This window comes from Scyliorhinus canicula, chromosome 3, assembly GCF_902713615.1.
Source record: "Scyliorhinus canicula chromosome 3, sScyCan1.1, whole genome shotgun sequence".
NCBI lineage: Eukaryota > Metazoa > Chordata > Chondrichthyes > Carcharhiniformes > Scyliorhinidae > Scyliorhinus > Scyliorhinus canicula.
In genome coordinates this window covers 93500206-93517249 of record NC_052148.1, presented here as the reverse complement: position 1 = coordinate 93517249, position 17044 = coordinate 93500206, and the positions used below count along the sequence as shown (strand labels likewise).

Below are 17044 nucleotides of genomic sequence, written 5' to 3'. Positions count from 1 at the left end.
AAAAAGGAAAAGGTGGTGGCATTGCAATGCTGGTTAAAGTGGAAATTAACACGATAGGGAGCAACAATATTATCTCTGACAATGTGAAATCTGTATGAGCAGAGCTGAGAAACACCAAGGGGTAAAAAACATTAGGACGAGTGGTATATAGAGCCAAAAACTGTCATGGTGAAATTGGAAATGGCATTAAATAGGAAATTAGATATGCATGTGATAAAGGAACATCTGTAATAATGGGTAACTTTAATCTGCATAAAGGTTGGGCAAATCAAATTAGTCACAATGCCATAGAGGGGGAATACCTGGAGTGTATGCGGGATGGTTTTCTGGGCCAATACATTGAGGAGCCAACTAGAGAGCAGGCCATTCTCAACTGGGTACTGTATAATGAGAACAGACTGATTGGTAATCTAGTTGTGTGAGACCCCTTGGGGAAGAGTGACCATAATATGATAGAATTTTTCATCAAGATGGAGAATGACGTAGCTGATTCTGAGACTAGGGTCCTGAATCTTAATAAAGGAAACCAGGATAATATGAGGTGTGAGTTGGCTTTGATAGATTGGGAAATGTTACAGAAAAGGCATAATGGTGGAAAGGCAATGGCAATCATTCAAGAATGGGAACTATTGTTTATTCTTGTCTGGCTCAAGAGTAAACGTGAAAGGTGGCCAAACCATGGCTTACAAGGGAAGTTGGAGATAGTATTAGGTCCAGGGAAAAGGCATAAAAATTGGCCAAGAAAAACAACAGATTTAAAGATTGGGCTCAGTTTAGAATTCAGCACAGGAGGACCAAGGGATTGATTAAGAAGGGGAAAATAGAGTATGAGAGTATGCTTGTGGGAACATAAAAACTGACTAAAGTTTATACAGGTATGTGTAGAGAAAGATTGGTGAAGACAAATGTAGGTCCCTTACAGTCAGAAAGAGGTGAATTTATAATGGGGAACAAAGAAATGGCTGACCAACTAAATACATACTTTGGTCTGTCCTCACAAAGGAGGACACAAATAAGATGACAGAATTGTCGGTGAACTTAGGGTTTACTGAGAGGGAGGAACTGAAGGATATCAGTTACAGTACAGAAATGGCGTCGGGGAAATTGATGGGATTGAAGGCCGTAAATCACGTGACACTGGCAGGGTGCCTGAGGCATGCCAAAGTGCCAGGCTAGTTGTGCCAGGGTGCCCAGGTGCCAGGTTGGCACTGCCAGAGGTCAGGCCCAGTGGGGCCTTGCCAAGTACAGGGGTATGAGGGGGTGGGAGTGGGGTCAAAAAAGCAAGGCCAACCGGACGGGGGGGAGGTTTGTGAAGAGCCTTTCCTTCTGGCGAGCTTCACTCTAAGTGTAGCCATGACGAGGAGAAACCGGCAAAGTGCCATTGGATAGCAGGATGTTTAACTCTGTAGGCGTTGGGAAACACCTTGTTAAACGTGCCTGAAAGTGGACTTTAACTTCAGTCCACTGAATTGCACCCATTGTCACACAAAGACCACATGTTAAGGTGCTTGGAATGGAACCAGGGGTGTTCAAGGATTTTTTTTAGCTGAGTTGTGATCTGGGGTGCATTCCCAGAAATGGCGGTGAAAGCAGATTCATAAGTAACATCCAAAATCAAATTTGATCAATACCCAAAGGGGAAAAGCATAAGATTAATTGGATAGCTCTACAAAATAGTTAGCACAAGTACAGCAGTGGGCTGAAGGGTCCCTTTCTGTGTTATAATGGGGTTTGAGCTAACACCCAGCCTCCTGATAATCCCACCTCCAAACGTGACTTCAGGACAGAGAATATCTGGGTGGAACAAATACCCTTCCACCCATTGTCAGAATTTACCAATTGGACTACAAAGGGTCAGAAACACATTGACCAGGATTTTATGGGCCCCACCCACCATCTGAAATGTCAGGGGTTCCAGCCCTGGAAGCCATGAACTTATTTTATGTTGAGTGGGTAATCAATTGCCTGCAGTCATAGTTTCAACCCTCTAAGGAAGGACATCCTGCCTTTAAGAGCAGTCAGTCGATCAGAGAGTTGACGGATCAACAGCCTCTGCAACGTTACCAGGAGCACTAGCCGCTGCTGGGCCAACAGCAAGCCCAATAGCCATCGAGGTGGTCTGGAGGTACATGGGGTTGGGGATTTCTGGGACCAATCAGGCAGGTCCTGCAGAGGGATGGAGGTGATGGAGAAAAAAGCAGCAGGAGCAGAAAGAAACCCCTTAGTGGCCGCCATTGTTGGTGACTTCCCTGTCACCGACCCCAGCACCGGTAAAATATCAGCGGCAGCAGGAAGGTATCCTATACTAACCCATCCAATTTTACATCCCTCCTATCTCCCAGTTCACTGCTGAGAGGGTGTGGGGGAAATTCCATCAGAAATGGATTTCACTCCAAATTTCTCCCTTTCCTTCTTGGCTCAGATTACCTTAACTCTTTACCATTTTTGGCATAGAATTTATGGCTAATGAGTTTTACATAGATCCATTGAAAATGTTACTGCTCTTTGTAATCCCCACTCGGAAAGGGTGCTCAGAAGTGTAGTTACTGCATTAAAACTCAAATGCTCTGGCCCACCACACTATGCACTGTGGAGTTAGCCTTCACTTATCTTGCTGAACAAACATTCAGTACCTTAAGAAGCATGATGTCATTTTCTGGATGTTCCACATCAAACTTGGGGTGAGGGATTGCCTTCAACACTTTAATTGCCGTTACCCCTTTTTGCAACCGAGTAAGTGAATGTGCTCCAAGGACCACTTTACAATGGCTCATTCGACCAAACCTGCAATTGGAAAGATGAGTTGTCCAAAGTTCCAGAAAATATTTCACTAAAAATGTATATATTTAATTATCCAGGTTTATTGTATAAGTTTACTTTTGACTGTTTCTATCAGCATGAAATAGGAACAAAAAATGGAATAATTATAATGAAGCAGTAAATAAAGGCAACTGCCAAGAATCTAACCAAAAGTACCAGTGCAAACAAATAGCCCTAACTACATTTTACATGAATCTAAGTTCCAAAGTTTAATAACAACTTTTTTCTTCTATGAGTTATATACTCTTCAAGGTACATACATCATCTCAAGGCCCCAGAGACGTAACTTTAATGCTGTCTGAGACGGATTCTTCAAATCAGCTGGGAGGACAGGTGCACTACCATCAGCATTGAGGCCATGGTCAACTGAAACCAACTCCGCTGGGCTGGCCATGTGCTTAGGATATCAGCGTCCTGACTACCAAAGCAAATCTTCTTTGCCCAGCTCAAAGTAGGCTCCCGAACAAGAGGAGGACAAAGGAAGTGCTTCAAAGAGACCTTGGAAGGCTTGCCTCAAGGAAGGCAACATAGAGATCAACGTGTGGGAGACCCTTTCTCAGAAGAGACCTACTTGGAGGAACCTCCAGTCTGAAGGGTCACAATTCTTCGAGGACACCCGACAGCAAGAGGAGGCCTGGAGAAGGAGCCTCAGAAAGGAATCCAAGCGATCCCGAGTACAGGGAACGATCCCATCTCCTAGAAACACCTGTTAAGTGTGTAGTCAAAACGGGCAACATGGTGGCGCAGTGGTTAGCACTGCTGCCTCACGGTGCCGAGGTCACAGGTTCGATCCCGGCTCTGAGTCACTGTCTGTGTGGAGTTTGCACATTCTCCCCGTATTTGCGTGAGTTTTGCCCCCACAACTCAAAGATGTACAGACTTTTGAAAGTCCAGATACAAAACATCCACTAGTTCACCCTTGTCCACTCTACTGGTCACATCCTCAAAAAATTCCAGAAGATTTGACAAGCATGATTTCCCTTTAGTGAATCCATGCTGACTTGGACTGACCCTGTTCCCACTTTCCAATCATGTGGAAGCATCCACAGCTGTGGCCGGCTTTAAGGTTCGGAATGCATGCATGTGTGCCCTCTCAGGTGGATCTGGCAGTGCTCAGGCTCGGAAAACAGTGGAGCTGACTGCCTCCTCCTGACAGCACGTTGTCCCAGTACCGTCACCTCCTCATGTCAGCGAGCCTCAGTACCGTCTCCTCTTGACGTCAGCGCGCTGTCCCAGGACCAAATTTATTTATTAAAATGGCAGAGTCTTCCCACCAGAAGTGGCTGCAGAGAGCAGGTCACATGGCCGGCACCTTCACGGCTTCACGTGTTTGGGTGCGGAATCACAGAGGAGAGATTCCTCCATTTTGTAGTTGCCAGCAAGCAAGGCAACAAGACTGTGTGAAGAACTGAAATGGATCATTTTGGAATAACGAAGAAAGGGCCAGAGACACAAACGGGCCAGGATCTCCCAACTGAATCTGCTGGAGAGAGATTCACAGGAGAGTCCACGGCAGGATAAAACGGTGAAGGTGTGAGCTCCAGGGCCTCTGAGGAACCATTAAGAAGGAGCTGAAATCGGAAACAAAGCAGTATAAAGATGATTTCTTGAGGTGTGGCTTTATTAATTGTGCCAATGCAAATCAGGAATCAAAACCCATGTGTGTTATGTGCAGGGAAGTACTGGGAAACAAGAGTTTAAAACCCTCAAAACTTCAAAGGCAAAACTTCTAAGCATGGCGAGTTTGAGGACAAACCTCCTGATTTTTTTTCAAAGGATGCAGCAAGAACTTAAATCATCAGCTGCAATCCTTAGCAGAAATGTAACATTGAATGATGAAGCAAGAGAGATCATGAGGACCAAGCAGGCTCACCTGTCACATTAAAGGTAAGCAAAAATGACATTCCGTGAAGTTTGGGTGGCGTGGGTCATGAAGGTCAGTTCGTGTGGGTCAGCTGCCATGGGTCGCAAAGGCCAGCCAGCATGGGTCCCGAAGGTCAGTCAGCTGGTAAGAATCGGTCCCGGGAAGAAAAGTTGGAAAAACACTGATCTAGAAGTTTGGTCAGGGCTCCCTCCGTGAAATGTGCTGCTGTCTTCCTGGCGGCCATCCCCCCAACTGGACTTGGAGCAAGTGCTGGGGAGGCTTTTTAAAGCAGCATCCCACTGATTAGAGAGATTAGGTTTTAGCATGTGAATCAGAGGCCACATGGAGTGAAACACATGGGGGAAAAAATAATTAAAGTGGCCAAATATATGATGGTTTTTCTCACTGACATCGCTGGTGGGATTCTTGCTGGGGCCAACACTTTGAAAAATTCTACCCATTGTCTGGATCTCCTGTGTAATCTCCTTTCCTGGACTGTTGCACAAGATGTCTGAATTCTTCTTCTTAACTTTTCAAATGCAGCAAGGACGAAGTGCCTGGTCGAGGAGGGTAGGTTGAGATGGACAACTGTTTAAACAGAACTGCAAATCTCCCTGAAGAACCTCAAAGAAGGCGCAGCTCATTATTGTCTATTTTCTACCTTTGTGATATGTCAGTGTCAAAAATGGCCAAAACAAAACTTCAGATGAGGACTACCAAATCATCAGATGTTGTCATGAGCCAACATGAAAGCCATCTTACAGCATGACTATGTTTGTGAACCAATGTCACACAAACTATCCTCACTGAAAGGCAATGCACAGTGAGATGGTTAAATTCCATAAACAAATTCTGACATGAAATGATGAGGATTCGGAATATTTACTCAAGTCCACTGCAATGCTTTAGAAAATCAATGACGTCAGCTTGTCAAACTAAAATTTGAAAAACAAAATGTGCTGGAAAAACTCAGCAGCAGCTGTGGGGAGAAAAACAGTGTTAATATTTTGAATCCAATATGACTCTTCTTCAGATCTGGGAATAATGACTGGATAATACTTATTTGTACTTCAGCAAAACTCTTGATGCAGTGCAACAGAGGAGATTGACCACAGATTGGGAAGGTTCTTCAGCAAGGGTTGAAAATTGATTGAAACAGAGTAAAGTCGTGCACAGAGTTTTAACAGTGTTTGAGGTAATAAATAGTGGAGTGCCTCGGCGAACAATGCTGGGGTCATTTAGAGTCTACACTGTGTGAGGCTACACACGACATGTCACAGCTGATCACACACGGAATGGCCTGGATAAATTGGACAGCCAAACATTCTTTGACTGAAAGCATTTGCATAGACTGAAACATACATAACAACATTAGCAATTTTAAAAATAAAAGATAAAGGGCGCAATTCTCCCATCAGGAGACTAACGGCGGAGTGAAAACCGGAGTGTTTCACTCCAGCGTCGGAGGCCGCTCCCTGCTCCCTATTCTCCCACCCCCGGGGGGCTAGGAGCGGCGCCACGTCATTTACGTGTGCCGGGCCTTGGCGCTGTGTAAATTACATGGCCGGCGCCGCATAAATGACGTCACCCGCGCATGCACGGTTGCCGTCCGCCCGGCGGCCGCCCCGCAAGAAATGTTGGATGGATCTTGCAGGGCGGCGGAGGAAAGGAGGTCCTCCTTCAGAGAGGCCGGCCCGCTGATCAGTGGGCACCGATCGCAGGCCAGACCCCTTTTGAGGCCCCCTCCCCGTGCAGGATCCCCCCTCCCCCCCCCCCCCCCCCACAGGCCGCCCCCCCCCCCAGCGTTCCCGCGCTGTTCCCGCTGGCAGCGACCAGGTGTGGCTGGCGCTGGCGGGAACCTGTCATGTTGGGCAGGCCGCTCAGCCCATCCGGGCTGGAGAATCGCCGCTTGCCCGTTACAAACGGCGAGTGGCGATTCTCCCAGCGGCCAGCCGTGAATCTCACCGTGCCGGTTTGGGGGGGGGGTGGGAGAATCGCGTGCGGGGCCGAGGCGGCGTGGCGGGACTCGCTCGGCGTCCCCACGATTCTCCCACCCGGCGTGGGGGGGGGGGGGGGGGGGGGGGAAGAATTCCGCCTAGTAACTTTCCCTTGTGCTGATAAGCTTCCAACACAAGGCCTTGGCATGTAAATAAAGTCGACCTCAGCAAATCAAGTGGGTGAGCACACAAATCGCTAAACCAAGGCTGATAATGCATCAGCTGACTAATGCTCGATCGTGGGTCTGATTGGAAATCCTACCCAATCTTTGGTTGAGAAAGGAAAGCAGAAAAACATCTTTGTGTGCATAATTTTGCAAAAACATTTCAGAAGTTCTCAGGCAGTGTGATCTCCTGGCTACATGTCTGTGCATCACAAGGTCATGTTAATCCTCAATATTCCTTTGTAAATACCATTCACATCACACAAAATAAGAAAGATATACTAACTTGAAAATAATCCTCACACTACACAATAAGTAAAATGTAGTAACTCACGCTTCACAGTGAGCTGCAGTCAATACCCATCTCCGTGCAATCAAAGCTCCTCCACAAATATGTTGTTTATTCTCCTGAATCGAGACCATGTACGGTCTAGAGTGAGGTTTAATCACACGGCCCCCAATAATTTCAGTGCAGACGCCTACAGAAGTAGATAATAAAGAATTAGTTAATAGAACAATAAGCCTGGCTAATGCAACCATTGATCCTTTAGATACTTACAGGCTTGCAGAGTCAAAAAAAGTATTGTAAAAATGATAAACTCCACACAAAATGAGTTGGACATTTTGTCCATGTTGTTCGGGTGAAGAGAATGGCAGATTTTTTCAAAAGGAAGTGGTTTTACTAAGCCCGAGATGAAAGCACTGAAGAGTTTGCAACACCTCTGAGATCCATATTGGTGTGGTGGCAATGAAAGTTACTATGTGGCTGCATAAAGACAGACACATATATTTTTCAAAAATAAAGGTTTAATTTTGAACGAAACAGTTTTACACTAACAATTATTCATATATAACTGTTAGTTCCAGAATCAACTTCAATTCTGCTTTTCATGGGATGTGGCTGCTGCTAGCCCTTAATTATTCCTTATATCTGTGGTGCAATCTAATGGGAGAAGCACTAAGTGCGGTAGTGAGAGAGAAGTGCCGGATCTCTACTCTGTCATCTACGTATAGGTCCCCTACTGTCAGTATCTCTTTGTCCTGTCTCCACCTTTTAAAGGAGGCATCAATTGTCGCAGGGGTAAATCAATGGTTCTTGCAGATGGGGCCTCTGGTGGACATTGCAACCAGGTTGAAATGGTGACTTGATCCCACTTCCTCAACGTGGCCATTACCACTGGGCTTCTTCAGTACTTGGCTAGGGGAAATGGGAGTGGTGCCGTGGTCACGGCTCGGAGGGATGCCCCCGTGCAGGAGGTCTCCTCCGTTCTCACTCATTCCACCTCCAGCTATTTGATCCAGCCTTTACTCTTTCTGTGTTTGCCACCCAGTGGTAGAATAGGTGGTTCAGAAGGGCCAGGCTCCCCATATTCCTCCTTCTCTGTGGGACACTTTTACAGATCCTAGGGTTCTTCCCACCCCCCCCCCCCCCCCCCCCCCCCACACACACACACACAAACACCATGATTAGTTTGTCTACTCTGGTGAAGAAGGCCTTGTTGCTGAAGATCAGGAGGGATCTGAACACAAAGAGGAATTTTGGCAGCATGTTTATTTTAATTGTCTGCACTCTCACTGCCAGGGAGGGTGGGAACGAATCCCACTTCCACAGGTCTCTCTGCGAATCCCACTTCCACAGGTCTCTCTTTACCTCTTCCACCAAACTTGATAGGTGCCACTTATGGATCCGCGTCCAGTCGTGGGTTATCTAGATTCCCAGGTATTGGAATTTGGTTTGGGCCCATTTGAATGGCAGCTTCCCCCAGCTCTGATTTCCACCCCCCTTGTGGGTTCACGGGGAAGATTTAACTTTTTCTCAGGTTGAGTTTGTAACCTGAGAAGCTCAAACTCCCTCAGGAGTTCCATTATTCCTCCTATGCTGGCTAGGGGGATTGGGATGTGGAGGTGCAGGCCATCTGTAGACAATGAGACTCCCTGGCCAGGATTCTCCAATCCCGCGGCCAAGTTCTGACGCCAGCGTGAAAAGCGGCGCGAGCCATTCCGGCATCAACGGGCCTCCACGTCCAGGTATTCACCCCTTCGTAGGGGGCTAGTAGGGCGCCGGAGTGGTGTCCGCAGCTCCAGCACCCGAAAGCCGGCGCTCCTCCGGCGCATGCGCGGCACGGCTGGCGCGAGTTTGCGTATGCCCGCCACGGCCGACATGGTTCCGCACATGCGCGTGGGTTCCCGTTTCGCCGCGGCCCCTGGGCAATATGGCGGAGCCCTTCAGGGGCCCTGCATGGAGGAACATAGGCCCCCCATGGAACTAGTCCGCCCGCCGATCGATAGGCCCTGATCGCGGGCCAGGCCACCGTGGAGGTTACCCCCCCTCTGGGGTCGGATCCCCCACCCCACCCACCAGGACGGCCAGAACTCCCAAGTCCCGTTGGGAAGGACCATACGTAACCTACGCCGGCGGGACTTGGCTGAACTCAACGGCCCCTGACCGGTGTGGCGGCAATCCCGTGGGCGCCCGAGAACCGGCGGCGGAGAATCGGGGGGCCGGTGTCGGAGCGGCGTCGCACAATTCTCGTGGCCCTCTGTCTCCTCCCTGGATGCCTCTCCACCCGCTTGCTGATCTGAGGGTGAGAGCCAGTAGCTTGATTAGGGAAAATGGTAGCAGAGATGAAGGGTATCTTTGTTTCGTGCCTCGATGCAGCTGGAAGTATTCAGAGCTGGTGGTTTTTGTCCATATGCTTGCCATGGAAGTGCTGTACAGGAGTTTCACACATTAGGTGAATCTTGGCCCCAACCCAGAACCTCCGTACCTCCGATACCTCCATTCGACTCTGTCAAATGCCTTCTCTGCGTCTAGGGAGATTATCACTTCTGGTGTCTCCTCCCAGGTGGAGTCATAATCACGGTCAGCAGGCGTCTGATGTTCGCTGCTAGTTATCTGCCTTTGACAAAGCCCGAACGAACTCTCGCCCTGGGGGCGTTGTACAAGAGTTTCACCCACGAGCCCAAGCCACTCCAAGACCTCAATGATACTTCCATTTGACTCAGTCTGCATCCAGGGAGAAGATCGCCTCTGGTATTCTCTCCCTGGGGTGTTGGGGGGGGGGGGGGGGAGGGGGGGGGGGGAGGGGGGGGGTGTCATTTTACATTCAGCAGCCAACTGATGTTCATAGTTAGCTGCCTACATCATCTGCGACCACCTTCAGTACGCAGTTTTCCAGTCTCTTGGCCAGGATTTTCACGAGTATCTTTGCGTCTACATTAAGCAGCGAAATGGGCCTGTACGATCCGCATTCCATCTGATCCTTGTCTTTTTTGGGTATCAGCGATATCGTGGCCTGTGTTAGCGTAGGAGGCAGGGTGCCCCTCGTGAACGAGCCTGCGAACATGTCCCGTAGGTGTGGTGCCAGGGCTGGTGTGAATTTTTTTTATAGAATCTGCTGAGAACCCATTGGGTCCCGGCGCCTACCCCGCTTGTATGGAGCTGATACTCTCCATGGTATCTCCCAGTCCTATTGGTGTTTCCAGGTCCCACCCGTCTATCATCCCCACAATTGGTATTTCCAGTCCATCGAGGAACGGTTCCCCCCCACGTCCCATTGCGGGGCAAGGAGGTGTACAGCTCTCAGTAGAATGTCTCAAATGCTCAGTTGACCTCTTTTTGCATGATTACCATTCTGCTATCCTTCACTTGTGTTAACTCCCTCATGGCTGCCTGCTTTCTCAGCTGGTAAGCCAGTAGGTGACCAGCCTTTCCCCCATGTTTGTAGAAGGTTCCCCGTGTCTGGCCGGGTTGGTGCACTGGTTTCCCAGTGGAAAACAGGTTAAAGTCCATTTGAGGCTTTTTCCTCTCCGCCAGAAGCTCTACAGTCAGGACCTCAGAGTACTTTCTGTCCACCTCCAGAATGGAGTGAATCAGTTGTTGCCTGGCTGCCCTCTCTTCCTTATCTTTTCCTGCCTTGTAGGCTATAATCTCTCCCCTAATCACTGCCTTCAGTGCCTCCCAGAACGTGGAGGGTGAGACTTCCCTGTTACGGTTATTTGTACCATATTCTCCGATGGCCAATGATGTTTTCTGGCAGAAGACCTTGTCGGCCAGTAGGTTTGTGTCCAACCTCCACGTGGGGCGCTGGGCACGGCCCATCTCCAACCTCACACCCACCTAATGTGGAGCATGGTCGGAGATAATTATCGTGGAGTAATCCGCTCTTACTATGGAAGCCCCGCTTTCCCCACCGCAAAGAAGTCTATCCTCAAGTATGCTTTGTGGATCGGTGAAAAGAATGAGAATTCCTTCTCACCCGGGTGTAGGGACCACCACAGGTCCACCGTCCTCACCTGCTCCATGAATGTTCCCTGGCCATGCCCATTCTTTTCCCCGATCGGTTTGTCAATGGGTCCTGTACACAGTTGGTACGTGTCAATGTTGGGCATTTCCTCCATGGCCTTTTTTATGAAGCCTGTGTCGTCCCAGTTGGGCACGTACACATTTGCCAGGACTACCGGTGCCCCGTCTAGAACACCGCTGACCATGACGTACCGTCCCCCTGGGTCCATAATCGTCCTTGTCAACGTGAACCGCGTCCTCTTACTGATCAATATGGCTACTCCCCTAACTTTCGTCCCGTAGCATGAATAGTACGTCTGTCCCACCCAGCCCTTTCTTACCCACAGTCGATCCTTCTCCCTCAGGTGTGTTTCCTGCAGGAGATTATGCCGACTTTCAGGCTTCTTTGGTGGGTGAAGACTCTGGATCTTTCCACTGGGCCTGCACTCCGGGGTTTTTCTTTGTTGGGGGCTGTCAAAAATGGCCAGAGTCACTGTTCTCACCTTGCGGCCGGCCCCATGGAAACACCGGGTTTCCATTTATCCATGGACCACCCAACATGGCCGCCAACTGTGTGTACACCACGTGGATGCACACCTGCACTCCGGGGTTTCTCTTTGCCCAGGGACCCTCCAAAGTGGCTGCTTGTGGCACCATCCTCTTTCCTCAGCCTATTCCTCACTCGCTGAAGCCCGTAATGAGCCCAACTCATTTTCCTGCTCTGTTCCTTTTGTGTTCTTCTCCCCCCGCCCTTCACTGCATCACCCTTTCCCCATCTCTCCCTGTACCTTCCCCTTCTCCATCCCTGTGTGCCCTCTGCCCCAGAATTCACCCCCCCCCCCCCCCCACCCGACCAGGCATTCCTTCCCTGCTGGAATGTGCACCATGGTCCCCCATGCAGTCTGTCTTCCTGAACTAGCTATTCCTGCTAGTGTGGTGGCCCTCCTCCTTGGGCTGGTCTAGCCCCTTCCTTATATCCGCCAGCTGCCCGATTTCCCTGTTTAAACTCCTACCTGCCTTCCCCTGTCCTCGCTTCTTTTGTGACCCAGTCTTACCTTTATGATCAGAGCAAGGCAACACAGTCCCGCACAAACATGCTCACTGTCCAATGAGTCTTTTGCCCTTTCACAGTCTTTCTCTGCACGACCTTCATCATCGCCTTGCCTGTCCTTTGTCCAGGCCATTGGTTCGGACAAATTCATTTGTTTCCTCCTGGGTGTTAGTGTTCTTTTTTTTGGTACGTGACCCTAGAGCCTAAGGAACGTACCCTGTACTTGTACAGGGCTGATTTCACCTGGTTGAACTCGGTCCTGCATTTTGCTAGATCTGCCCAATGTCCTGGTAGGTTCGGATTTTGTCCTTCTCAGGCATTCGCTGTTGTCTGGCATGCCCAACGCAGGATCCTCTCACAGTCCTGATATTGGTGGCACTTTTCAATAATCACCCTCGGCTGCTCCCCAGCTTTGGGTCTCGGCCTGAGCGATCTGTGCGCTCTGTCGAGCTCTGGGGGGTTTGGGGAAGCTGGCTTCCTGACTAAGTTGCCCAGCATTTGGGCGATGTAGTCCGTCGGATCGTCACCTTCGATGCCTTCTGGCAGGCCCAAATCCGAAGATTTTGTCGTCGGGATCGGTTCTCTTCATCCTTGACTTTCCCCCTTAGATTCCCCCTGACTGCCACCAACCTTTTCATTTCTGCCTCGAGGGTGACAATTCTGTCACTCTGGTCTTTTGAGGCCTTTTCCAGGTCGAGGATCGTCCTCTCCTGAGTCTCTACTTTCTTCCCCAGCCCATCGATCGCCTTTTCCGTGGTGGCCATCGCCTCTGCCACCACCACCTTGACTGCCCCCTGGATTTCTATCCTGATCGCCTTCTTCATGGTGGTTAGCTCTTTCATAAGGAAGTTCTTCCACCCAGCTCCAGGTGGTGGGAGGGACGCTGATGCACGGGTCGTTGACCGTCCTCTCTCCTGGATGGCAGGTGCCCTTTCACCTTGTGGATCCGTCATTTTTTCCGCCTGCTGCTCGAGATTCTTTCGGCCGCTTCTGTCGTCTCTTCGGCCCCTCGCGCTTCACTGGCATCTTTTCTTGGTTACCCTCCTTTTGCTGTTGAGGTATTTTTTTCCTTTGAAATTTGGACAAAATTCGACTAAAAGTGCCTTTTTTGTCCTGGTTTAGAGGAGAACCACCTGATGTGCGCCCGTTCAGCACATCACCATCACCGGAAGTCTCCAATCTCACATATATGTAGTGTGGTCAGAGATTACTATTGCAGAGTATTCCGCCCCTAACACTGTTGGAAGCACAAATTTACCCACTGCAAAGAAATTGACACGGAAATATGCTGTGTGAATTTGGGAGAAGAAGAAGAACCCGTTCTCCCTCAGATGATTGAACCTCAATGGGTCCACCCTTCCCCCACCATCAGCTCCATGAAGGTGTTCAGTTCCTTACCCATGGCCGATTGTGTCCATGATTTGGGGCTGGATTTTTCCGTCCTTGGGTCCTGTACACAGTTGATGTCTCCCCCCATGAGGAGTTGGTGGGGGTCTAGGTCGGGCATCTCTGCCATGGTTTTTTTAATGAAATCCGCTTTGCCCCAGTTAAGGGCGTTTATATGCACATGCACCACAGATGCTCCTTGTCGGACACAGGTAACCATTATGTACCGTTTCCCCCCCCCCCCCCTTGTGGATGTGCCCCAGCATGCTGAGGATTCCCTTTGTTTGTGGTCCATCCATGATGGCCGCCATTGTCTTCTTTGTTCCAGCCCTCCCCATGTGTGACCTGTTGTGACCAGCATTCTGCCCTCCACCCACTTCTCATTTCAGTGTACCTCTGCCTTCCCCCCTCCCCACCCCTGATCATGCAGGAACAGAAATAAAGTCTTGTTTATGTGTTTTTGATTGTCCATTTTTCAGTCTTCCCTGCCCATTTTTCTGGGTAAATTCATTCGCTTCCTCTGGCATGTTAAAGGAGTGCTCTTATTTGTCGTAGGTTATTCAAATCCGGGTACAACATGCCAAACTGGGTCTTGTTTTTAAATAAAGCCGCTTTTGCCCCATTAAATTCTACCCGGCACTTAGCTAGGGTGTCTCCAATGTTCCGGTTGATGCGGATTGTATGTCCTCCCATCTACACGACCGGTGCTCCCTGCCCAGTTCAGCACACGCTCTTTGTCCGGTAACTAATGCAGCTTTGCTATTATCACCCGCGGTGGTTCTCCTGGCTTGGGCTTTTGCGACATGTGGGCCAGGTCCACTTCTGGGCTTTGTTGAAGCCCTGCCCTCTGACTATCTCCCCGAGCATACTCGCGACATACTCTACCAGAGGCAGGAGGACCTCTTCTCCTGATCCTCAACCTCCCCCTTGAGCGCTCTCTGAGTTGTGGCCAATCTTGGCACCTCGGCCTCAAGTGAGGTGATCCACCTTCTTTGGTCGGTGGCCGTTTTATCCAGGCCTCTCACCTTTGCTTCCTGGGTCTCCTGTCTCCTGTCTGTTTGATCCAACACCTCTTTCAGGGGGGCCAGAGCAGTTTCCATGGCTGAATGATGTGGTGCTAACAATTGCACACAAAAACTCGATTCGGTACAAGAGAGGCTTTATTACAGTGAGATGCTATTCCTTCAGCTGCAGCTGTAGAATGGTATCTCAGGGAAACTTAGGAATATTTATACTGCTCCCAGTGGGTGGATCTAGCTGGCAGGGGCTTACCGGAAAACCTGTAATACAGGTACTGTCATACATCCCCTAATGCAAGCACACACATATGTACAGTGGTAGATCACTACACATGAGATCCTCCTTTATAGAGTTCCTGGATTGGATTCTCCGCAGCCCCCCGCAAAAATCACATTTGGCGCGGGTGCAGAAAATCAACCAGTCCGGCGATTCTCCGGACCCCAAATATCCGCATGTCCACGAGTTACTCTGCGCGGCTGGGGGTCCATTGCTAGAAGCCCGCCCAGTGATACTCCGCTCCCGACCGGCCGAGTTCTCGACAGCATTGAACTAACATGGTATGGCCGATCGGGAGTCCGCGGCCGCTCTGGTGGGGGTGCGAGAATCGGGCACCGGGGTGGGGGGGCCTTATGGGCAACCGATCGGGAGGGCCTACATTACGGAGCTGCCTCCACGGTCCGAGTTTGCCATGGTGCTTGGCACGGCTGCTGGAGGCCGCGGCCATGCACATGTGGACTCGAAGCCGGAATTGCGGGGGCCAGTATCCGCAGCTAAAGCTACCTGAATCAATCTGGGTCCCTGCTAGCCCCCTCAAGGTAAGTGAATCGGTCCATCTTTTTGTGAGGAAACTCGAAGTGCAACGCCAGCGTTTTTATGCTGGGTCCGCCATGCTCTGTTCCGCTGCACTCCACGTCTCCTCTCACTCTGAGGTTGAGGTCCTCCTCTCTCATAGAATATACAGTGCGCAAGGTGGCCATTTGTCCCATCGAGTCTGCACCGACCCACTTAAGCCCTCACTTCCACCCTATCCCTGTAACCCAATAAACCCTCCTAACCTTTTTGGTCACTAAGGGCAATTTATCATGGCCAATCCACCTAACTTGCATGTCTCTGGACTCTGGAAGGAAACCAGAGCACCCTGAGGAAATCCATGCAGACACGGGGAGAACATGCAGACTCCACACAGACAGTGACCCAGCAGGGAATCGAACCTGGGACCCTGGCGCTGTGAAGCCACAGTGCTATTCACTTGTGCTACCGTGCTGCCCAACTTTTACTTTTCTTTTGGCTCTGTGGCTGGTTCAACGGCATTTTGTTGGTTGGTTGTTAGTTTCGGGTGGGGGTGGCGGGGGGTGGGGGGGAGGGGGGGTTGGTGGGGGGGGGGGGGAGATTGTTACTTCTTTATCCAATTTTCGAGACAAAAAGGCCTAAGTTGAAGTTCCGAAGAGAGAGCCAACTTTTGTGCAACTGTTCAGCTGATAGCCGCCACCGGAATCCCATATTTTCTTTTACAATGCCTCTGGGGAACATGTTGAGAAGCTTTCATTAAAGCTGCTACATAACTACCAGTTGTTGTTGTTGAATTATAGGGTTTCCAATCTCACCTCAGTCAAATCTTTGTTGACTCACACGCTCAGCCATATTACTAATATAATCCATGGTGATGGTATCCTGTCTTGTGCAACTGTGAGATTTTACACTCACTTTAAGTTCCTGTGTCCAGTTGTGAGGCAGAGCCCGAACAGTCACATCACAGGCCGCAGAACATAAAGTTGTCGAGCATTTGTGTGGCTGATTCTGAGATGTACTGTTTTCACATGTTTTTTTACACATGCCAACTTTATGTAGAAGCATAAACTGAATTTAACACGTCCTCAATCAATGGTTGCAATGGTTGGAAATGAGTCAAATTACTATGTGAGTGATTACCATGTGGGTGATAGTTTGACGTACAAGCTCCTAAAACCGTTAGACTGTGAAGCAGCAAATGTTCTGATATACTTCGAGTGGCAATTCCACCATTCTTATAATCAGTAGCTTTCAGAGTTTGGCAGCTTAAAAGAATTCAGACTCTAAGGATTGTCAATTTGAAATGAGGCACTGCTGCTCACTTGCCAAAACAGATCATTGCTAAAACAGCAATGCTGTGTTACAGTTCATTCAGTTAGCCCGAGTTGCTGTAACAACATGCCCTTTAGATGTAGTCCGGACCTATGGGTGGTGATTGTAATGACACCAAAATTATTTCCAGCACATGGTTGACCATGAATCTCTCCCAGTCTTACTGCCTGGCATTGGTCTATCTTGGAAGGATTTGCAGGTTGACAACCAGCATGCATGGCTGTGTTCTGAATGCAGCATGTCTGGCTGTGTTGTAAATGCAGCATGTTTGGCTGTGTTGTAAATGCAGCATGTTTGGCTGTGTTGTAAATGCAGCATGTTTGGCTGCGTTATGAA

The 17044-nt window shown here is 49.5% G+C and overlaps 1 protein-coding gene across 1 annotated transcript in view; it reads right to left on the bottom strand.

Annotated features, from left to right (window-relative positions):
* LOC119963626 (polyserase-2-like) overlaps positions 1-7580 on the bottom strand; it is an 84205-nt gene extending 76625 nt beyond the window's left edge. Inside the window, exons 1-3 of the mRNA XM_038792955.1 lie at positions 7405-7580; positions 7180-7324; positions 2634-2784 (exon numbers count right to left, since the gene is read on the bottom strand). Coding sequence (XP_038648883.1) covers positions 2634-2784; positions 7180-7324; positions 7405-7477 — 369 coding nt within the window. The 5' untranslated portion in view covers positions 7478-7580. The remainder of the gene's footprint in view (positions 1-2633; positions 2785-7179; positions 7325-7404) is intronic.
* Positions 7581-17044: the final 9464 nt, after the last annotated feature.